Source organism: Onychomys torridus, chromosome 16 (assembly GCF_903995425.1).
Source record: "Onychomys torridus chromosome 16, mOncTor1.1, whole genome shotgun sequence".
Taxonomy (NCBI): domain Eukaryota; kingdom Metazoa; phylum Chordata; class Mammalia; order Rodentia; family Cricetidae; genus Onychomys; species Onychomys torridus.
In genome coordinates, this window is record NC_050458.1 from 37,381,691 (window position 1) to 37,405,511 (window position 23,821).

A 23,821-nucleotide genomic window follows, 5' to 3' on the forward strand; every position below is an offset into this window, starting at 1 on the left:
TGGGAATCTGGCACTTTTTATGACCAGCAGAGGTCTCTGGTTGTTGCTCAGAGGACAGCGAAGATGCCTAGATGCCCAGCAGATGAGTCTGTTCCAACTATGACACCATGACACGGGACCCTGAGTGTGCTACCATTCAGTAGCAATCCTCACCACCACCCGAAGTGCATCCTTCCATAGAAAGATGCTCCACCCAAGATGCCTGGGCCGATATGGAGAGTTGGAAAGCCCTGCAGCCTAGGCCCATCAAGCCTCCAGAGAGCAACACCTGTTCTAGAGGCTGAAAGCGTGATGGAATTTGGACGTGGGAGCCCATGGCACTGTATGCCTCACTTTGAGCTTTAACTGAAAAAGCATGGAAGACCATACCAAATGCTGCTTAAATATTAGATGTTCTGCATAACCCTTAGCCCTGGGTGACAGTGTGAGCACTTCCTATCCCATAATAAGCTCTGACGAAAACTAGCAGGTGGGTCTTCCCAACACGGGTCTCCTGGGAAAATGATTGACTCCCTTTCTCTCTAGACATCAGTTCCCCCCACTCTATAAGCTGCGTGGAGGTTGAAATTGGTCACCTTACATACTTTTCATGCCTATAAGTATTTAGCATGTATGTATCATGGTGTAGCTTGCCTTCCACTGTGCTTCCTGTGTAACAGTGAATTCAAATGTCCAGGGTACATGCAGCAAAGGAGTCCTCAGCTCAGTGAGCACAGCTGGAGAGACAAGCTGACAGGGTAGAATGAATCACTCCCCTGTGCGCCAAGTTAAGGGAAGGATTGCTACCAGCATTTACTGTGTTTAATGAAGCCAAAGCACCCTCTGTTAGTATTCTGACCCGCCCCTTGGGGACCCTTCAGGCATCTCCTGATGCCACTTTACATTCCATTTAAGAAGAAAACTTCTCTCCCATTTTGCTCTTTCTCTGAGGCCCCTCCCCCTCCCATTCCCCCCTCCCTTTCCCCCCTCCCCTCCCCCCCCTCCCCTCCATGAGGGGTATACCCTGGCTCCCTTTCCCACCACCACTCTTTCCTTTCTATCTTTCTATTATAATAAACTCATTTCCTGTAGATGCAGTGCCTGGGTGTGAATGACTGTTCACATGCTGCAGTGTGACACCCTCTCCATTGGCCCAACATGTTTCCCTGCGCCCAGGGGACACCTTGGCCCGGCTAGCCAGGGCCTCCCGCCTGCCATATCATTACACCCTCTGCCCACATAGACTCTGAAGAAGCAATCTAACTCTGTTGAGCCTGTTTCCTTAAATATAAAAAGAAGGGGGACAATATCTTATTGGTCTGAGATGACATTTCAATCTGATAATGTCGTAAGGTTCTTGAAGGTAGCTGGAGCCCAGTAATCACTCAAGAGGATACCAAGAGCTCTCTCTGGAGTCTAAGGAGATAATCTGTAGCATTGTGTACTCCTACGAGTTCCCTGACACAGGGGTCTTGAACCTCAGAAACAGTACCACCACTATCCCCCTGACTAGGCAGGACCAGGCTCCAAGAAATGACCAAGGCAGAGAGCACAGAGCAGCCACCTCCCCCAGCAAGGAGGAGTCCCTAAGAAATCCATGAGCTGCAGGAAAGCTAATGGCAAGGAACTGAGGGAGGTAAGCTCTTCTGCATTTCGAGTGGCCAGGGGGTGATGCACTCACTCCTCAGTCTACTTGGAGTAGGAACTGGCTGTTCTAGTGACTATAATCTGAATTCATCTATGGGAAGAAGTACCCAGCATGCCCCTCAGGGACTAGAGAAAAAACAGTCCCTACCTACTTAAAGGAAGCATTCTCCTTATCTCTGGCAAAAAGGACCTCTGGTCCTTCCATTAACATATGCCTGTGGTGACTATTAGCATATCAAGGTCTATGCTAGCATCTAAACTCCTTCAATCCCTACTCACAAGCACCTGTTATACACTTCAAAGTCCTGCCCCCAGGTTACAGGCTCCCCTCCTCCCAGGTACCTGCTCCCTTAAAACCCTGGAAAAGCACCCCCACACCCACCCCATCCCTTCTCTCTGCTTTCCCAGAGACGGCCTAGGCAGTGTGGAATACAATTTTCCCTTTTTATCCACGAATCGGCTATTTTGTTTTTGGTTTTGTTTATTTAAACTGGGCCCATTTCATTCAAAAACTTCAAACAGCAAGCATTTAACTAGGTGATAACAAATGCTACTATTAGGCTTCAAATCCGGGACAAATAGCTGAGGTGCCTACTTAACATATCAAAGCAGACCTGGCCTCCAGATTCTCCCAGCATCCCTCAGTTACAGGGCCCTAAGGCTTGCATCCCCAGCCCCCTACCTTAAACTCTCCAGCCCAGTAGGCTGGGCTTCTCTTCCCTATAAAATCCAGACATTTTGGTTACCCTTGGCTCTCTTTGTACCTTTGAGCCTCCAGGCTGCTGCACCTGGCTCCCCTCTCTCTCTTCCCCCCTTCCCCTGCCATCTCCTCACATGGCACAGTTCATGTACAATCTGGACTCTCCCAGAGGTCCTTGCTTCTGGCTAGGCTCTCCCATATATCTATAATAAATCTCCTCCATCATACCTAGGAGCAGTCATGTTTCTTTCTGGGATAGAACCAGGGACTGAATGTAAATAAATAAGTAAGTAAGTAAGTAAGTAAGTAAGTAAGTAAGTAAGTAAGTAAGTAAATAAGTAAGTAAGTAAGTAAGTAAGTAAGTAAGTAAGTAAGGAGAGAGAGAGAGAGAGAGAGAGAGAGAGAGAGAGAGAGAGAGAAAGAGGTTTGAAACCTAACAGGCACTGATTTACTGAAATAAGTCAGGGCTGGGAGGAAACTGGAAAGCTTTCGGTGGTAAGGTGACTGTGAGGACAGACATCCTGAGATGAAGCAGCAGTCCTTGAATGCAAAGTTTCCAAGGCTGAGCAGTACCTCACTACCACTCAGTTGACCACATGGAGGGAGACCTGGGCCACTGCTCAGGAAAGTTGTATGGCACTTTCAGTGACCAAGCACTGGCAGAGAAGGTATTAGAACTGAGGGCAATCATAGACATTCTTCAGATCTCTTGTCCAGATGGGGAAACTGAGTTTCAGAGAAAACAGAAATTTGATCTGCAGCCACCTGGCTGGCAGGCAGCAGGCTAGTCTAAGATATATGTCCCAATACTTCCTGTCTATTCTTATTTTCATCCTCACTTTCCCAGGCCAAATGAGCCCTAAAAGGAGACAGTTATTTAAGGGAATGCCTGACGATAAGGTCTTTCAGAGCTGCATTTATTTTTCAAAATGAAGAAAGCTTCTCTAATGTCTCAATTACGATAAAATTGACAAGCTGGATAATCTATAACACCCTCTTTATCTGCAACGTAGCTGGGACACTTTCTCAAGCCCCATACCTATTAAATCACATTGCAGAGGAAGCAGGGTATCTATGCACACACAGCAGATGCCTGTGTGTGTAGATGTCCCCCCATACTCCCACCCTGCACTAAGACTCATCTCCTGGGAGCCCCAGAGAGGCCAGGGAAGGTGCCAGGACTTCACTGGCTGTGAATGGATGCAAGAGGATTCATAACAGAGAATCTCACAACTGGCCAAGCACCCAAAGCGTTCATCAGAGGGTTCCTCCCCATATACGACAGATTAGAGCCCATGTTCAAAGGTCTGCATAGTCACAAAAATAAGCACACACATACAGGCACGAGACAGCATGCACACACACACAAGCACGTGAAGGTACATGTATACACACATCACACCTTCTGAATCCCTCAGCAAGAAACAGAAAAGAGGGGCTGGAGAGAGGGCTCAGCAGTTAAGAGCACTGGCTGCTCTTCCACAGGTCCTGCGTTCAATTCCCAGCAACTAAATAGTGGCTCATAACTATCTATAATGAGATCTGTTGCCCTCTTCTGGCCTTGCAGACAAACATGCAGACAGAACACTGTATACATAATAAATAAATAAATCTTAAAAAAAGAAACAGAAAAGCAAAACTGTACTACTCTTTAGTCTACCGGACCCAAAAAAAAAAAAAAAAAAAAAAAATCTGTGGACTCAACTGATTGACAGATCCTGTGCTAGATTCTTTTGTTTCGCTGTCTTCTGTCCTGTTCTCTCCTCTCGCCCACCACCCTTATCATCTCTTCAGCATAGTTATCTTTTTATCTTTTAGACACTCATCCAATCTCCTTCCACTCCTTCACATTTTCACACTTAAATTTAAGCTTCTTTTCTCTCATTCCGCTCATCCATCCATCCATCTATCCATCCATCTACCCATTCATCCATCCATCCATCCATCTACCCATTCATCCATCCATCCATCCATCCATCTGCCCATCCATCCATCCATCCATCCATCCATCCATCCATCCATCCATCCACCCACTCAAAATACATCTTCTACATGCCAGAGGTACCACTCCATATATCCCAAGGACCCAGGATGGGAAGACAGAGACAGGTCCTGTCTTCAAACAGCTCGTGTGCTTGCAAGGGACTTAAGTAATAATAGTAATGCCTTCAGATGGGAGTTCTTGAGATAGAGTAAAATGCCAGAAGAGCAGCTCTCTTCTGAACCTCAGATTCCCCACCTGTGCGGGGGACAATGTGCCTCTCCCCTGCTGTGCTAGTTAAATGAAGAAATGCATGGGCTCTCAGCAAGTGTGGCTGCTGCTGCTGCTATCAATGTCACCACTGTCTTGAACACTCCCAGCATGGGCATACACACTGAATAATGAATTGCTTGGGAGATGCTGTTCCCCCAGGCATGTGGCTCCACAAAGCCAAATGTAGACAAAGCAACCAGGTAAGAATAGACTTTGAAAAGGGACTTCAAAGGGAGCTGTCCTGCGCAGAACTGGGCAGGCACATTCCCATTCCCTTTGTGGGAATGGATAATGGATTGTCTGAGAGTATCACGGGGGAGTCGAGGGGGGGGGGGGGCGGTCACTGAGGCACCGAGTGGGCATGTCCAATTCAAATTGTGCAGTGGTTTCCCGTTCTGGGCAGAGCAGCTCAGCTACAGACATGCTCACTTCAAAGCACCTGAGTTTTCAAAGGGAAACAGGAAAAGTCACCTTCATCATGTCAGTAGGACAAAGCAGCTGAGACAAAGACCGCACCCCTGAGTACCCACTCTGTGCCCCATCAGCAAGAAGAGATGGATACCTCTGTCTGCTGTGGCTTCCTCCAAAAGTCCCAGACATTTAACTGGAGTTGCTTGATGGTCAAGATGGAGCAAAGGTGACTAAGGCCTGAAGCCTTCAGGCTACCACACTAGATCTTCCATGGAAACACTGAGAGTCAGGGTCTGCTGTGGACCTATGAGCTGCGCGGAAGAGCTTTGCACCAGCCTGATTCTGCACCACCATGGTGGGAGGTGTTTCCAGGAGCATCCGCTCCCCTGCATGTTCTTCCTGTTGAACACACAGGTATACCGGCCTTCTACTAGAGAAATCCTCAGTCTTAAAGATACAGATGATGCATTGATGCAGTCCACAGGGGCACACTGACAGGGCACACTTCCTGGGACTGGATGTGTCTGAACCATACCTAGTCCTGACCTCAGGTGCTGGCTGCCCAGGCTGGGAGATATGCACACAAGGCAGAAATTGAACCTGAGGATGATGGAGGAGGGAAGATAGAGAAAAGGACCTGGAACTAGGAGACAGACCGAGCCAGGAGACAGACCAAGCCAGGAGACAGACCTTGGTGAGGAAAGCAGAGGAGAAGCCAACAGTCCACATGCTCACTCCAAGTGCTAAGCAGGACTTGTGGTCACAGGAGAACTAATCAGAGCAATGGGGCCATCAACTCCCCACACTCCACAAGCTGCCATGGCCCTTCTGCCAGGCATTGTTGGAGATGGTCTTTTCACAGCCCTGGAATGCTTCTCTCTGCCCCAGGCCTTTAGTCACATGCCTGTTTCCCCACCTGCTGAGCTCCTCATCTGTTTATGACACTGATCTAATCCCCCTTCTCTCTGAAGCACCTCTATTTATTCATTCATCTGCTCAATTTGCCACCATTTGCTTGCTGATACACCAATGCCTGCTACACTCTTTGTCATGAAATTTTCAGGATGGCCCCAACCTGCCAAAAGGAAAACTGTATACAGACGCTCTCTCCTCACTGTTGAGGGATTACTGCCACCTGCACAGTTCAAACCATCCCACCAGGACATTGGTGACAGATGAGAATGATAGAAGAGTCGGGGGGGGGGGGAGCACCCTTAGATCTGCAAGCTGCATATGAAAGCAATCCTATGTGTTGGAGTCTCTCTTACCTGTGATTTCCTTGGATCCTCCATTAGTGTGTTTAAAGCGGTCTCCTTCTACCCGAACACTGGGGCACAGCACGTCTGAAAAAAAGCAAGAGGAAACAGACAGATGAGAAAACATGCCTACTATATCCCCATAGAGTGTGAGAGCGACAAGCCCTATTCTACCTACAGTAAAGGGGTAGAATACACAGAGGGGCCTGGTGGCCCTGTATTATTTAATTCTTCCACGAACCTGCATGGTTGTTAAGCACCAACTCTATAAATACCATATACTAAGGCAAGTCACGATCATAACCTTGTCCTCACCTCCAAGGAACTCACAGACACCAGGATGGTTGCATCTGCTTGCCTGCCCAAGAACAGTGAGGTTTTCCCAGGACATTCCTCTCAAAGGAACAATAACAAAATACAGAAATGATCAGTGGTATAAAGGCTAAAAGACTAATTAAACAAGAGGGATTGAATTGATATGGAAATGAAAGGGTAGGGTAGAGGAAGAGGGAATACAGGAATAGATAAATAACACTGAAGACCTCTCAAAAAGTCACTTGAAAACTTGTGTGTCTATGTACATATATATTCATTGCTAAAGATACTTGAATCATAGAACACGGAAATATCAAGCTGGCACTGATCTGGAAGCTTCATTCCTACTGGCTAACTTTCATAGTGCAGAAAAGTACCGTGCATGCTACCAGAGGAGAAAATGGAGCACCAATCTTACCAAGCTGTGAACCCTGTAAGCTACAATAATGACTGTTTTGGCAAGACATGTCCAGAGGTGCAATAATGGCATGAACCCCCTCTTTATGTAACCAACTGTGTTCTGTTTGGCTTTAATTCCACTCCACAAAATGAAACCCATACCTGGCACTATTATTGGTCTAAGAAACTTCTGAATCAACAGGTCACAGACTCTGGGAGAGAAGCTATTACTATTATTCTGTTAAATGAACATAGTATTAAACGTGATTCTAAATGACTTATAGTAATACCCACAGATTAATACATCTATCAACTCTTATCAGAGAAGCTTCTAGTTATAGTAATGAGCAGTTAACACAGAGGCCATCAACTGGCTAACATGCAGAGATGAAGACATGGGAAAACTAGATCGCACCCCTTCCTCCAAGACTCAGGGATCATTGCAAAAGAGAAGAAAGATTTTAGGATCCAGAGGTGGTGAATGACTCCAAGGAAGCAGTGTTTTCTAGACACAGCAGGGCAGCTAACTATATGAACCCAGAGCAGTGGCAACATGCACAAAACCTGTGTGAGTTCAAGCCAGACCAAATCTCCAGCATGGAGAGGGGAAGTGGGCATGAAGTCCTACCCCTAGCTGGGGTACTATTAGAAACAGACAGCAGGGAAAGATGGAGTCAGTTTTCCTTAAGAGGGTATCCCCTGGAGAGATGACTGTGCTCCAGTGAGAGGTTATATATCCAAGAATATATGGGTAGCACAAATTGGACTTGATAGGTGTTTTATTTTTTTTCTTTTTCAAGGAGCACATAAATTTGGCTTGGTGGGGAAGGCTGGTGGATCTGGAAGGAGTTCAGGGTGGTGGTGAATATGTTTAAAACATATTGTACAAATTATCAAGGAACTAATAATTTTTAAGAAATGATAAGATTGAGCCACACAGATAAGAGAACCGAAGGAGATATAGGCTGAGGAAAACCCATTTGAGGAGATATGAAATATGAAATATTTATATGAACTATATATGAAAATGATAGCTCAGTGAGCCATTCATCAAATGGGAATTGTGTGTCAGAGGGTGAGCCCCCAAGACACCTGCTCACCTCCCTGTGATCCAGCCCTGCCCAGGAAGCAATCTGGCTATTATGTATTATTATTTTAATCACCAGGCATTTTAACCATCCATTAATTTTATGTGCAGTAACTGATCACTTTTCCTATTTGGGGACATCAACATTTGAGTGCAGGACTGTTGGGGCACCCTTAGCTCACAACAGGAGGGGGAATGGGTAAGAGAGCCCTGCTTTCAAGGATGTATTTTAATGCATATTCCCTCTAAGGCACCACCAAGTCTGAAAACCACAGGGAAAGTGTTATTTTGGAAGCAGCACCAGGCTGTCTGTCTAGGACTAAATCTAAGGAAAGAATCAGGCATAGGGCAATATTTAGACAGCCCCACCCAACACAGGCTGCAGCTGTGGGGTGGTGAATGATTGCTTTAACTCTGGCACCCTCCCAGAAAGACAGGCTGGGGATGGTCAGTCAATGAAATGAGTCTACACTGTAAATGGAGTTGACCCAGATGGCTCTGTCCTAGATGGTGAGCAAAATCCTGGAGGCTGATGGCTGTGTCACTGAGTTACATCTATGCATAACCCACGGGAAGGAAGGACCTGGTTTGAAGACTCAGATGGAAGAGGCAATCTGGAGATCACAGACACAGAAAGATTGGGTATCTTGTTGGGGGAGACAGACTTGTTCACAATGCTTTGAGGAATCATTTCCCAAAGAACTACAGATTGCCAAAGGCCCTCAGCGCATGTCATTGCTAATCCTCCTCCATTCAAGAGGCTCACATGGCAATTCATAGCCCATCTGGATAAGTCAGCTCATATAGCTCACTAAATAACACCCCAGCCAGGCTTCCCAACAATGCTAGAGGCCTTGGGGGTCATCCATGTCATAGCTGAATCTGACAGGCACCCCCCCCATAGGCTCACATTTTCAACTCCATTTCCCCCACTGGTGGCACTGTTTTGAGGCGTCCTGGCAACTTTGGTGTATGAGCCCACCTAGCATAAATGACTGACTACCAGGGAGGGGAACCTGGAAGGTTATACCTGACCGCCATTGCTGTCTCTCCTTCCTAATGGCTGTGACATGGATAGCCATAAACTCATTGCCATAAACTCCACTGTGTCTTCCCCATTATGATGGACTAAAACCCTCTGAAACCATGAACTAAAATAAATACTTCCTTCTGAAATTGTTTCCCATGTCAGGCCCCAGTGACACAAAAGTAGCTAATATGGCCTGCTTTTAGGGAAATAGGTGTGGTACCCCAAGCCCAGCTCAGCCATCTTCCAGTTCCCTTTTACAAAGATACCTCTACATCTTGAGTCCTGGCCTGTTTATTTCCACATTCGCTATTTGTTCAACTGAAATACAGACTGACCTACCTCTAGATCTGTCCCAAACTCACACGTTGTTCAAAGGACACAGAAATGGGTAACAGAGCATACTGCCTTCAGCTGCTTTGTGGGCTGTGATGTTCCTACTCATTCCTACCCAGAGAAGGACCCCCTCCAGAAAGAGACCAAGTTCCAGAGCTAGTGGCACAATACTCAAGTCACTGTTGGGCGTGTATGCCCCCAGTCGGTGGCTGGATCTCAGTTCAAGTGTATATGCCCACTGTCTCCACTAAGTGTAGCCCAGGCCCATGATTTAATCCAAACAGAAACAAACCCTTGAACTAGGAGGAAAATGTTCACTGGTAGATGGTAGACTTCAAGATATCCTGTTCACCATGATTTTGATGAGTCAAAGAGATGATATCCTAAGCTGCAAGGCTCCTGGGATGGCGGGGGGGGGGGGGGGGTGGGGGGGTGGAGGGGGGGGTGACAGTCACTTTTAGTCATCAACATAACCCTCACCATTTACTTCTGTTGGCTACAGAAATGACAGCATTTTCAGCCCACAGGGAAAAAAAATCTGACTAATTGGTAATTGGTTATTTCACTACAGTTGAGTTTTTTGTTTGTTTGTTTGTTTGTTTGTTTTTTCACTTTGCAATCAAATGCATCCAAACTTGCAAAAACCCACATCTTGTGGCCTGCACCAAGATGCTGGGGCAGAGAACTCTTTGAAAGCTTGAGTTTCTGGATATTTGAGAAGTAGTAATGGGTTATGGAACCAATGCATTATTCCCCTGGGAGAGAAGCCACTGACAGAGCAGTGCCCCAATTACTGTCCCAATTACATGGATTTATCCAGTAACTACCAGGATCCACTTGAGCAAGAGTTCTGGAGCCAGAGCAGGGACAAGAGCTAAGGATTCAAAAAATCTACTTACTGTGTTCTTGGCTGGTTGCATTTCCTTCTTACAAACCTGAGAACAGAAGTAGATGACTGCAAAGTCCCCGCTCCCTCAGCACCGGTTCACTGACTACCAATATCCATCCACTGCATTTTAGGTTTAGAACAAGGGCCCCATGCTTCTCAGGAAAATGCTGGTACACTTGCATCTGTACACAGATCAGGCTTCATCATGCCAGGAGCTGGTCAGAGGAGGGGTAACACTAGACACCTACTTCAGTCTCTCTGGAAAAGCACTTGAACTTACTTGGCCTCAGTTTACCATACAGACCAAGAGTCTATTTTGCATATTATGGAATGGGGAACGTTTCTGACATCCAGCACTTTATGTTGGCACACCGATTGACCTCTCTGTGGGATGTACAGTCATACCCCTCTTTGGTTTTCACCCAAGTTTTTTCCAGTTTGAAAAAGAGGAAATTGGCAATTGTTAGGAGCCCACTGCATGCCCATTGCCTGGCCCAGAACTGAACACACTATCATCCTCAGAAGAATTTGTTCCTATTACACAAACACAACAACTGATATCTAAGAAAATTGGGGAAATTCACAAGGTCTGAGGGGCACCTGTATTCAAATTAAACACCACCTTGAATCTAGATCCCTATAGTGGAGATGAGAGGTCATAGGGGTAAATATCAGCAGGAACAACAGAGGCCAGGCATGCAGCCGGTGGCTGGGTAAGGATAAGACAGAGCAATTGCTGCTCATTCATCAGCTCATGGAAGGTGCTGCTGGGTGCAGCTGACCACAGGGACATGATGATGTCCCAAGTGGGCAAGGGAAAAGGGGGAGAAGGGGAGGGGTAACTCACTTGTAGACACATAGACCATTCCTTCACTGCTCCAGATGTGTCAGCAAAGGATCGTCTATGCTCGCCTGCTTCACAGAGGCAGCAGACAGTATACCATGTACAATGACTCCAGAGATAACATTAACAAGCATTCCATTCCTAATGGCTTCCCAGGGATGGGGTGGCCATATGTCTAAGTTCAATACTGGGCATGCTGTGTGGGCTGTTTGTGAGTTTCTTCACTACTCAATTGGGGGAAAGAATTATCTCCAGGACCAGAAGACATATGGAGATGGCTTGCTGTGCAGATGACACTGTTGGGAAGCATGTAAAATACATTAACAGATTTAATTACATTCTCGTTACAGCTTTATGAAGTGGATGCCCTTAATTACAGAAGCACAAAGAAGGCTATACAGAAGGCAAGAACTGCCCAAGGCTCACACTGCTAGCAGGTGGTAATTCAGCAGTCTCCCATATCTTGTCCTCAGCATGCTATGGCCTCTCTAGAGGCTGGGTCACCTGACCAGAGACTCTAGTCTGCCTCCAAAGCCTGCCTGTATAGCATCCAGATGGCTTGCTACCTTCTGAAATACCCTGTGGCTTTTGAACAGTTCTGACCTACAGAGGTATCTTCCCCAACCCTGCACCACCGGTAAGATTCATTTACTTACATGCACGGGGAAGACAAAGCTCAGAGAGATTAAGACATTTATCCAGAACCACACAGCCAGTAAGTGGTAGACATAGACACATGCTCAAGGAGTCTAACTTAAGCATGTGCACTTTTAACCATTATCCGTTTGATCCCTGCCTTGGAAAGCATTTTGGCGATAAAAGAAAAACAACCCGCAATCCAGCAACACCTACTGTCTCAAAGTCACACATGTGCCCTAATGTAACTCTCTGAACAGAGCTGCAGGAAACACATAATTATCAGTAATCTACACTCAAATCTGTTGTTAAAGGGGGAGATGCACAAATCACATCCAATGACCATTGCTGATCACATGACAAGATAACCCTCCCCCAGGGGTCACACACTGTGTTCTTATGCTCAGTTTCACCCCTGAAACCTGTTCTGGGACCTTTTGGAGATCCCTGGTCCTGGTCCTATCTTTCTTCCAAGGCCTGTCCTGACTAGTTTTATATCAACTTACATGAGCTAGAATTATCTGAAAAAGGGGGAACCTCAACTGAGAAAAGTGCTCCATAAGATCCAGCTATCAGGTGTTTTCTTAATTAATGATTGATGGGGGAAGGCCCAGCCCATGGTAGGTGGTCCCATCCCTGGGCTAGAGGCCCTTGGTTCTATAAGAAAGCAGGCTAAGCAAAGCCATGGAAGCAAGCCAGCATACAGCATCCCTCCATGGCTTCTGCATCAACTTCTGTCTCCAGGATCCTGCCCTGCTTGAGTTCCTGTCCTGACTTCCTTCAGTGGTGAACAATGCGGTGGGAGTATAATCTGAATAAACCCTTTCCTCTCCACGTTTCTTTGGTCGTGGTGTTTCATCACAGAAATAGTAACCCTACTAAGTGAGACAAGGCCAATATATATAAATGAGTACCTGCTGCCTCTGCAGAGGCCCTGGCTCCTCTGGCCGGGTCTACACCTCCCAGGACCTCCGGATTGGAGAGGTACAATCAGGGTGCTAAACTTCTGGAGAACATTTATGTAAACACAGGGCCATTATGCTAGGGTATGTGGCAGACACAGTAATACTAGGGAAAAAAATCCTGCTAGACCTACAGCCGGCCACACTCACTGGTCACACTGCCCCTGTCCTCCCGTTTCCCACCATCTCAGAAAAGAGCAGGTGCAGGGTGAAGGGAGAGGACACAGTTGCCCCTTCCATGATGGCAAGCTAGGCAGTGTCCTATTTGCAGACTGGAGAGAGAGATTAAATGATGCCAAGGCAGGGTCCTGCAGAGCCATCTCTCCTCCTACACCAATCACATACCTCTCGCTCAGAGCAAGCTGGGAGAACTGGTCACCACGGCTGAGAATAGGAAGCCCCAGCCCAGCCCTTATGTGCTGTGGAGTATTATTTTAACGAGACAAAGATGTGTTACGTGTGTTTTTGCTGAAGAGAATTACTTTAACAGTGTAACGGTGTGTTACTTTTGTTTATGCTGCTCTTGTTCAACGATGTAAGGGTGTGTGTTTAATTATGTAAAGACGTGTTGCATCCGTTTCATCTTGCCTGCCTGAGACACCTGATTGATCTGAATGGCCAGTAGCTAGACTGAGAAAGGACAGGCAGGGTTAGAATGCAGAGAGAATAAACAGGAGGAAAATCTAGGCTCAAAAAGAGGAATGGACCCAGGCGGTGGTGGCGCATGCCTTTAATCCCAGCACTTAGGAGGCAGAGCCAGGCGGATCTCTGTGAGTTCGAGGCCAGCATGTTCTATGGAACAAGATCCAGGACAGACACCAAAACCACACAGAGAAACCCTGTCTCGAAAACACACACACACACACACACACACACACACACACACACACACACTCACACACAAAGCCTGGTACACTTATGTGTCTATTTCCAAAGTTAGAAGGATCAAAATCCTCCTCCATCTGGGCCTCCTTAAAGGGCTAGTAGGACAGGGCATGACATCTGGCATCTAACAAGTTCTACTCATTCATGTATTCATTCCTTCAGCCAGGACATACTTTCCACGTGTCCAACACAGTCGCTACAGCTTGTGGAGAGAACACAAGCAACATGTGACTGCAGTCAGGTGCTCCCTCCCCATTGGTGCCTACCTGCTAAGGGAAGCTATAGAGAATACCACAAACAAGCCAACTGGCCAGCTAGATCGCCCTCCCTACAGAGGAAATACACCTATGTGATGACAGAGCGATGAATGAGCTTCTAGGATGGGCACTGGACCTCTGAGTGACACCTGAGCTGAAAGTCATGGAGAACAGCCAGGAAAGAGGCTGGCGAAGCAGGTTAACTGCAGAGCCCCAGCAGCCGAAGGGCTGTGGCTGATGGGCACAGTTTGACAGTGGCCGTGGGAAACAAGAGCCACCTTGGAACAAGTGGCAAAAGTCGGGGAGAAGGATCGCCCCTTATAGCCCAAAGCAGGGTTTGGAATGCCAGGCAATAAAGAGACCTCTGCCCAGGAGGACAAGGACATGTGTGTTAGAAGCTGGGTAGCAGGTGACTTTCTGCTCCTGAAGGGAGCGCCCTGTGAGTGTGGCGCTCACTGTGGAGTGTTGCCATCCAAGGAAGTCTGAAAGGGACACTCATCATCTGAAGTTTCCGGTGTTTCAGGGCACAGGCTCATTTCCTTCCACAGGAATGTCCCTTGGCCCAGAACCAGTAGGTGTCACCAGAGACTGTGACTATGATTCCCTGAGATGGGTAGGCAATAGAAGCATAGCAGAACGCAGTGGGGGCGTGGGTAGGGGTCAGTAGAGCTCAGGACAGCCCCGGGTAACACATTCCAGTCAGCAAGGCAGTGACTACCACCCCTCAGTGCCTAGGAGATGACACTCTACTCAGAAGCAAAGTGTTTTCTTTATTCCACATCTTTAATGCCGGGTATATCTGTCACCGATATGAGCAAAAATAATGGGCCAAATGACAAGTTCTCTATCCACAAGAGGTATGTCCAGCAAAGAAGATGAACTGTCATGAGTAGGTTACTAGGGCAAGGGTAAGACACTGGAGAGGTAGCAGGTAGCTGGAGAGCCAGAGATGTCTCAACCAAGACAGCATGGAAGGAAGGAGAGGAAGGCAGAAAAGAGAAGAGGAACTCACCGGAAGTGCAGGCAAGGGTCTGGAAGTGGAAAATATTCACACACCATGGCTTGGAGATGGCCAACCAAGGAAAAAATAAGGACAGAAGATGAGGCCAAACAGTCCTTTAAGAAGGGATATCATGATTTGACAGGGCAGGAATATAAACAGCGATCAGCCAAAGAGGCTGCCCTGTTGCCAGGTAAGTGGCAGCAATGGTTGGTCTCTACAGTATGGGGTGATTAAGGTAATTAATGTGGGAAGAACTAGCCCACTGTGGATGACACTATTCCCTAGGCAGGAGTCCTGAACTATATGAAAAGAGAAAGTAAGCAAGAAAATGAGTATGTATGTTTACATTCTGTCTCTGCTCTTGATAGTGGGTGTGATATGACCAGCTGTCTCAAACTCTCCCTGGGTCTTCCCTTCAATTATTGATTGTAACCTGGAATCATGAGTGGAAATCAGACCTTTCTCCCCACAAGTTGCTTTTTATTGGGATAGTTTATTAGTAAAACGAGAACAGCTGGAGTAGAGGTGATAAGAGTGGCCAGAATCTATTCTCACTTAAAACAGTCTGGTAGATTTGATGGCAGATTAAATGCCAATGATTGTCTGGGGAAAAGGATCTGTTACCCAGACCTCACCTCCAAAGACAGGTTACATTTGACATGAGTTATTAATATACAAAAGGCATCTAAATCTATACACAAGGTTTCAAGATCAAAGCCCAGGCCCTGTCTAGTTAGCAGTCATATGGACACACACACACACACACACACACACACACCACAACACAGGTAAGCTCAGAGGTTAAATGTATTTTCCAAGACCTTCTTTAAACTATGTCTGTAAATCATATTGTCGTGATGGGGCCAGGTCTCTACATCAGTGTGGAGCAAAGTCAGGCTAAGCCTGGTTCCAGCAAATGAGCAGAGGTCGGACACAAAATCACTCAGCTCTGCAACAAGACAAACATTCACCCATGTGGCCCCTCTAGGCCTTAGATAGCTCTCTTCATTCCCAACCTGACCCTAGGTTGGAACTCACCTCCTGTTCCCCAGATTTAAGGAATCCAAGACATAGATGACATCCACTGTACTGGTTAGCCTTAACTGTTAATCTGAGACACAATCTAGAGTCATCTTAGAGAAGAAACCCTGATTGAGATGTTGCCCAGTGGGTTCATCTACGGGAGACTACCTTGATTATTAATTGATGTAGGAGGACTCAGCCTACTGTGGGTAGCACCAGCAGTGTTCCTTGGTGGTTCCTGCTCTGAGTTCCTGCTTTTGAGTTCCTGCCCTGACTTCCCTCAGTGATGGATTGTGATCTGGAAGTGTAAGCCAAATAAACCCTTTCCTCCGCCACATGCTTTTTGGTCCATGTTTTTATCACAGAAACAGAAATTAAACTAGAACTTCCACAATAGCATATACATAACAAGTAGGTGCTGAGCAGGGCAAGCTGTGCAGAGCCTGCTCTGTGGAGGGTCAGAAGACCCTGCATGCCTAACTGTCTGTGACAGCATGAACCTCATCATTACCTTCCACCACCCTGGTCTTTCAAGCTCTCGTGTGTTTGTCAGATTGTGGTGCATAAAACCCTTTGTAAATCAACAAGCAGGCATGTTGTCAGCGAGTTGCCACACTCATACATCAAGTAAGGCTGATTTCAGGTTTCAAGAAAATATGAGTCACAAGTATACACAGATTTTTAATAAAGTTATTTTTTCTGAACAACTACTTACAAGACTCTTGCGGGATATGGGGCCAGGAGAAAAGGTCTTCACTACCCTAAGCATACTTCCGTGTTCCATGGATGGTTTCTTGTAGACATCATGAGTGTGTGAGTGTGTATGAGTGTGTGTGTGTGTGTGTGTGTGAGTGTGTGTGTGTGTGTGTGTGTTCCTATGACTACATGTGTATATCTGTATGTCTTGCCTGTGTGTCTGTATAACTAATGTGTGTGTTTATGCCTGCAGTTGTAATTAAATTCAATGAAACCCAAGCCAACGTTAATTCAAAAGGCAAAAACAAAATGGGCACATTTTACAGTAAAATAAGTCACTGGAACCATCCAGTGTGGACTACTGTTGTCTCCAGTCTTCCAGCAAGTACAACATGAATCAGGAGCATAGCAATTAGTCAGCCACATTTCCTGGAAATCCCTGAGACCCTGTGTAACCTCCTGTCCCCATTTGTTCTCTGTCAGTTGAGCTAAAAAACATTTTAGGGTGGGAGCGGGTATGGAAAATGCAAAATGCCCATGAGTTTAATTATATAGATGTGTATTTATATACATAGGCTAATTTATATATAGATTCTGTGTGTTCGCTTTTTATATAGAAATACTTAGTGCAATGTCAGTTTACTGTGGCCACTGTAAGTTACCTCAAAAGTAAAACCATGGTTTGTTATTCAGTCAGCTCTCCATGGGCTGGAATGCTTTGACAGGACATGACCCCAGTAACTGGGATTGTCATACCTGGGAGGACACAGCTCACTTTACCAGGATGGCACCAGCACCAGACTGATAGGGCTGACGCAGACCCTATAGCTGGGTATGGCAAATGTGGGCACAGTGAATATCTTAGCTCACATCATCTTTTAGTCCCACAGAGGCATTCTGAGGCCTGAGAGGGTATAAGGATATTTTAGGAATCTATGGGTTCCACAGAGCAGTGATAGGCAGAGGAGAAGCTGCATTTGGCACATGGAGTGACTAGCTTATTATCATGATGTTGATGGAAACACAGAATGAAAGAAAAGAATCCCTTCAATGAGAACTACACGTCACACTCGGGCCCCAAGGGAATGGAAGCCCCAAGAAACATCCTGTAAAGATCACTGAGAAGCTGGTGGCAATGACTTCAGATCCATCACTTAAGACTATGTTACCGTGGGCTTCGCAGGTCACCCCGTCCACCATAGTCGGCTTGCTGCTTCCAACAAAGCAGTCAGACTGCCTAGAGGTGACATCTGTAGATGACACATCAGGATTCCAAAGATCAAACATTTACACATGGATGCCTTCCCTGGCATCCCACCACAGTGGACCAAGAATGGCCTTCCCATCCTTTGTGGGCCGGTTCCTTCCCAAAACTCACAAAGAAGATCTTGGGATTGTGCCCGGTGTTACTGTTGTTTTCTTTGATGATGATCGTAAAAGTTGAGAAATAAAATATACTTGACTTGATCACAATATCACTAGACTCGAACACATATAACTAGCCATTTTTATTTACTCACAATAAGTATTAATGTATGTACTTAGAGCCCCTGCTCAGGGCTACCAGAATGCCACCCCCTGGAATGAACTCACTGGATCTCTGCACCCTCTATAAGGTGGAATATGTGACATCATCCTGAGCAGCAGACAGAAGGAGGTTACATAGGTCAGAGAGAGGGAAGGGAGCTGGGAAACCAGTCCAGCCACCAGTTCCAGGTACTATGATTTGGCCAGCATGTTCCTCTGCATCTGCTTAACACTGGGTCATGCACTTTGACCCTGGCTAAGAAGCCACCTGCAGGAGGGACAGATGGCTTGCCAAGCAAAGGCTCTTGCTGCCAAGCGTAATTACCTGAGTTCGATACCTAGGCTGCACACAGTTGAAGACATCTGACCCTTACAAATTGTCCTCTGGCCTCTACATGACCTCCCACACTAGGTAACCAAATGTAAAACTTTAAAAAAGTAAAACAGCCCACAGGAATAAATTCATAAGCACATGCGAGTACATCATGAGACAGTCTAACCAGCAAAGGACGAAAGCAAAATAAATGGTCATGTGGAATGGAAGGAGAGAGGATGGGTGCATTCCTGACACCAGAGAAGACACCTTTGTTCTGGAAAATGAGAAAGAGCTGCCCCCTCTAGCTTAGCAATAACTGGATGGCAGACCATGCCAGCTGTATGAGCAGGGACAAGCGTCGGCCAAGGACATGGAGAAGGCAGGCTTGGATGTGGCTAGGCAGAGCTAGGGGAAGTCTTTCCTAAGCACGTATATTAAAAGGCTAATTCATTAACAGTAAATGAAGGGCGGTTTTCAGTTTTTCGTCCATTCAGTCACTTCCTAATAAAATTTCCTGGCCTACAACCAGAGTTAATTAGCTAGATTACCGTTTCTGATGGGCAGCAAGGCCGTGCCAAACTTCCCTGAAAGGAACTCACAGTGACCTTCAGAGAGGGTGGGACCTGGGCCAGCTGCCTCTTGTGGCCCATGTGGTCCTCAGTGCCAAGCCACAGGCCCAACGTGGCACTCCAAACCCACAGCTGAGTTGCCGCCCATTTCTCTCCAGCCTCTGGATCCACCCAGGGAGAAGAAATGGGTGGGTCTCTCTGTGGTCACATGTATATTCCCAGATGTGCAGTGTGTATGTTTGAGATGCATATGTGGAATGTAAGAGGTGTGTGTGTGTGTGTGTGTGTGTGTGTGTGTGTGTGTGTGTGCACATATGCAGATAAGGAGTGTGAATATTCTAAGTGAGGTGTGAATGTGGGATATGTATGTGAGATGTAGATGGTGTGTGTATGGAATAGGATCTCTTAGTGTCAGCAAACTGGATGGCGAATGTGTGCCAGCTCCATATGCAGACCTCAGAGAGTAAGCAGACAGCATTGTCATCCACCAATCAAAATGCAGGGTAGGGTCTCTCCAATGAGGACCCCAGATACACATTTAAGTGACAGACTTATTCTCCTCCTCACATGGACAGGCCTCTCCCATCCCACCCCTAGTCATGTTGGTAATGGTCAATAGTTATATTGATCAACCAGTGATCAAAGTTGTACTGGAAATGACAGTGAACGAAAAGAGCAAAAAAGGAAGAGGATGGCCATGAATCATGAGGGTTAGATGACCGTGGAAGCAGGGAGAAAACCCCCTTCTCCAAATCCAAAGCAGCACCTCAGTTCAACAGGAAAATCAAGGACCAAAATTGTCCCTTGTCTACAGGGACAGAGGAGAGAGGACTAGCACAGCCTGTCCTCAGAATAGAAGTAGGTGGAGGCTTCTTCCACAGAAGCTGACTTGCATTCCAGAGACCCATCCACATAGGAGATAAGCTATATAAAGATTGTTCTGTGGCCACCACAGAGTCCACCAGGATAGAAAGAGCTCTTAATTACAGCCAAGGCTCTGGGTTAAGCCTGTCCACAGCCTCCACCCCACACACTGCAGGAAGTTGACACTGAGACTGGGTTCCCTGAGAACCTTACCCAGGCCACAGAGAACAAGGAGTTGGTACTGTGAGATGGAGGCACTTCTCTTGATGTGCCTAAAGTCAAGGGGACAGTAAGGCCCAGAACTATGGGCAGCCTTGACAGCCTTCTGGTTGTCTATGCTGCCCTTGCTCCCTTCAGTACCTATGCCATCCGCAAATGGGAGAATATGGGCTTTGAAAGCAACCAGACCCCCATTCAGCTTCACCAACATCAACACCACCTCCATTCAGCATCATCTCCACTCAGTATCACCTCCATTCTGCACCACAAACATCAACATTATCATCATTCAAATCATCAACATCAGTACGGTAACCATTCAGCATCACTCCATTCAGTACCATCCCATTCAGTATCCCCTCCATTTACATCATTAGTCAATATGAAGTTCCTGTTCAGAATAGTTCCCATTCAATTCAGGCTGCAATGTCACTCACAGACATCTTCCATATGCAGAGGCTATTTCTGATGTTTGGATTCTGTGGTGTGCTTTGATTTGATCTTCCCAGCCAGATGTTTCCAATATGTTATTGTTAGCTTTCTTAAAATTTTGTTTTGCTTTGTTTATACTTGAAGTGATTGGAAGGGGATTTTGTTTCAATTGTCACCAGAACAGACCAGGCCCTCCTCATCTCACAGCTGTGTTTACAAAAATGCCTTCTCCCTGGGTGGCTGAGCGTTAACTTAAATCTCAGTTCTTCTTAGGCATTTGGAGAATCCTGGCTACGGAGGGCCATGTGATTTTCTTGTGGGCATCACAGTGAGCATGTGTTGTTCTGGACTGAGTCGCATCTGTCTCCTGCTTCTCATGATACCTTCTTCTACTCACCTCAGCTTCCCTTTGGTATAAAATCCCCTCCCTTGAAGGAGGAGAGTTAGTGATTCTTTACTCCCAAATATTAAACAAGATCGTTTAAGACTCAAATGTTCAGCCTATTTCCTCTCCAGGGCTAGAAACTAGACCGAATGCCAGGCCTAGAAAACAGCCTCCTCTCTTAAGTCTGCAGGCTCGGGGGTTCTACAGAGCAATGACAGGCTTGTGCTGGTGTCCTCTCCACCCCCACATATCCACTCATCCCTGTACCTGCTCCCAGTCCCAGCAGACACAGTGACCAATGATGGTATCACCTGGAGTCTTTGGGTGACTGATGTCCACAAGGCCAGGACAAGGGAGGCAGCAGCTAGGGTAGAGAGGAATAGGGACTTCTTTTCTGTTCTTTTTAGCTACAGTCTAGGAAATAGCTGAGTGTTTCCTGGTGCACACCTCTGCTTGGCCCCCAGCAGTTCATTCATTCATTCACCCACTCATGCATCCTTGGATCCCACTATTATTCAAACAGAACTCTTATCAGAATGCCTTCAGTCAAACCCATTTTCTCCTTCTCACAGCAGCCAGCATCACCCTGTAGACAGATGCCTATGAATGGAAAGAGAGGAGCAAGACCTAGATTCACTCTATGAAGCTATCTGACCTTTGACCTTCCAAAGTACAAACCCATACAAGTAATGGCATATGGGTTGAACAGATTATATTTATATATTTAGGGATAGGTATACACCTACACACACACACACACACACACACACACACACACACACACAGATGCAATAATAAAAAAAAGAGGTTACGAATTTGATAGAAAGTAAGGGGGTACACTGTCAGAGATCATAGGGAGAAGAAAGAGAGGGAAATTGTAACATCAAAAATATTTAAAACAATTTTTAAAAGGAATACAGATCAAGAACCAGCAGGCTTTGTGAAGTTCCAGATACAGGACAGTGTTTTGCAGGGCACTGTGTCTCAGGGTAGACTAGGCCCTCATCCTACCACCCCAGCATGAGATGCAGGGATGCTCTGCCTACCCCCAGACAAAAGCTGTAAGAACAGAGCCAAGAACAGGTCAGAAACTAGAAGAACCATCATGGCCAGTGGAGAGGCATAACTCTACCAAGTGAATTTCAAAGCATGCAACAGAACAGGGGAGATCTAGACTAGGTGGGGTCAAGATATAACACGGCCTGTTTCTAGTGGTGAGGCACACCAACAGATGTTTACTGTAGGTCTTGTTCAGAGATGTGTGTGCAAGGCACCCTGGGAATAAGTGCCATGATCTGAAGAATACTTTGAATAGGGTCAGCTTCATTAACTATGCCATCAAAATACCAAGATTACATCATTATAAGTAAATGTCAGAGCTGGAGAGGTGGCCTGGTAGTTAAGAGATCTTGCTCTGCAATCTTGAGGACCAGAGTTATGACCCCGACACCCACACACCAAACCCCTATAAGCCCAGCTCTGCAGGAAACAGAAGAAAAGGATCACCAGGGTCTTTTGGCTTCCAGCCTAGTCCAAGGTTCAGATGAAAACCTTTTCAAAGGAACAGGGAGAAAGTGACAGAGGAAACCAGCTAACACTCTCCTCTGGCCTCTGCACATGCAGAGGTTGGTACATCCACACACTCACATACCTACATAGACAAATGTGAATAAGCACACACACACACACACCATTAGAAATGTCACAGGGCTCTGGATATAGATCAGTTGGGTAATAGGACTGCCTGCCTAAAAAAAATATAATCTAAATCTTGTGTCCAATTTACAGCATGATTTTGAAGTGCACATGTTAATTGTTTTGTTATATGTAATTTTACTATGTAAAAGTTAAAACCTTCCTTGAAAAAAAAAAAAAGAAAAGGGGAAGTGCTGTGGATATCGCTCTGTACAAATAAAATGCTGTTTGGCCAGTGGCTAGGCAGGAAGTATAGGCGGGACAAGAGAGAAGAGAATTCTGGGAAGTAGAAGGCTGGGGGAGACACCGCCAGCCGCCGCCATGAAAAGCAACATGTAAAGACACTGGTAAGCCGCAAGCCATGTGGCAAAGTATAGACTAACAGAAATGGGTTAATTTAAGATAGAAGAAATAGATAACAAAAAGCCTGCCACAGCCATACAGTTTGTAAGCAATGTAAGTTTCTATGTGCTTTGTTGGTTGGGTCTGAGCGACTGTGGAACTGGCGGGTAAGAGAGATTTGTCCTGACTGGGCCAGACAGGAAAACTCTAACTACATGCACAGCGATGGGAGGGAGTGCTAATGCTAATGTCTGCTAATTTATTTTAAAAAAATAACCCTGTGTATTGATACTTGGAGAATTTTGTGTATGTATGCAATGTGTTTTGATCTTATCCATGCTCTACGACCTTGTTTCCACTCCCCACAGAACCTGCCAATACAACCTGTCTGCCTCCTGAGAAAATATCCACAACTAAACATACTAAATAAAAACCAAATGGCTTTCTTCTTTAAGCCATTGGAGTAGGGTTTTCTGTCACCTGTGCTCTGAAGCATTTCCCCCAATTCAGAGGCAAGGTTGGTGATGGTGAGCCCTGACCAATAGTCACAGTTGGAGGAGGCCAACCTGTACAGGACAGAGTCTGCTCCCAGCCCTGCTGTCCTATGAACATGAACAGCATGTCTCAGGAGCTCACCTGTCAGGGTTTTTCTGCCATTCCCAGAACAGTACTTACAAGTCCAGACTCAGCCTTGCCAAGATCTAGAACCAGCAAGAAGCATATTGGTAAAGTGGGAAAATGTCAGTGGTCAATACCAGATGCCTCTGGCTTCCCAAAAGCATTCTGGGATGACAGATGGAGCTCTTACCCCCGAGTCTGCGTGCTGGATTTCTGCCCCTCTGCCAGGGCTAGGACACTGCTCTCTA

General features: G+C 46.2%; 1 protein-coding gene across 2 annotated transcripts in view; it reads right to left on the minus strand.

Moving 5' to 3' along the window:
* Window positions 1–23,821, minus strand: part of Col22a1 (collagen type XXII alpha 1 chain) — a 231,373-nt gene that overhangs the window by 202,935 nt on the left and 4,617 nt on the right. For both annotated transcript variants that reach the window (XM_036209012.1, XM_036209013.1), the window contains exon 3: window positions 6,260–6,334. In XM_036209012.1, the coding sequence (XP_036064905.1) occupies window positions 6,260–6,334 (75 nt within the window). The remainder of the gene's footprint in view (window positions 1–6,259; window positions 6,335–23,821) is intronic.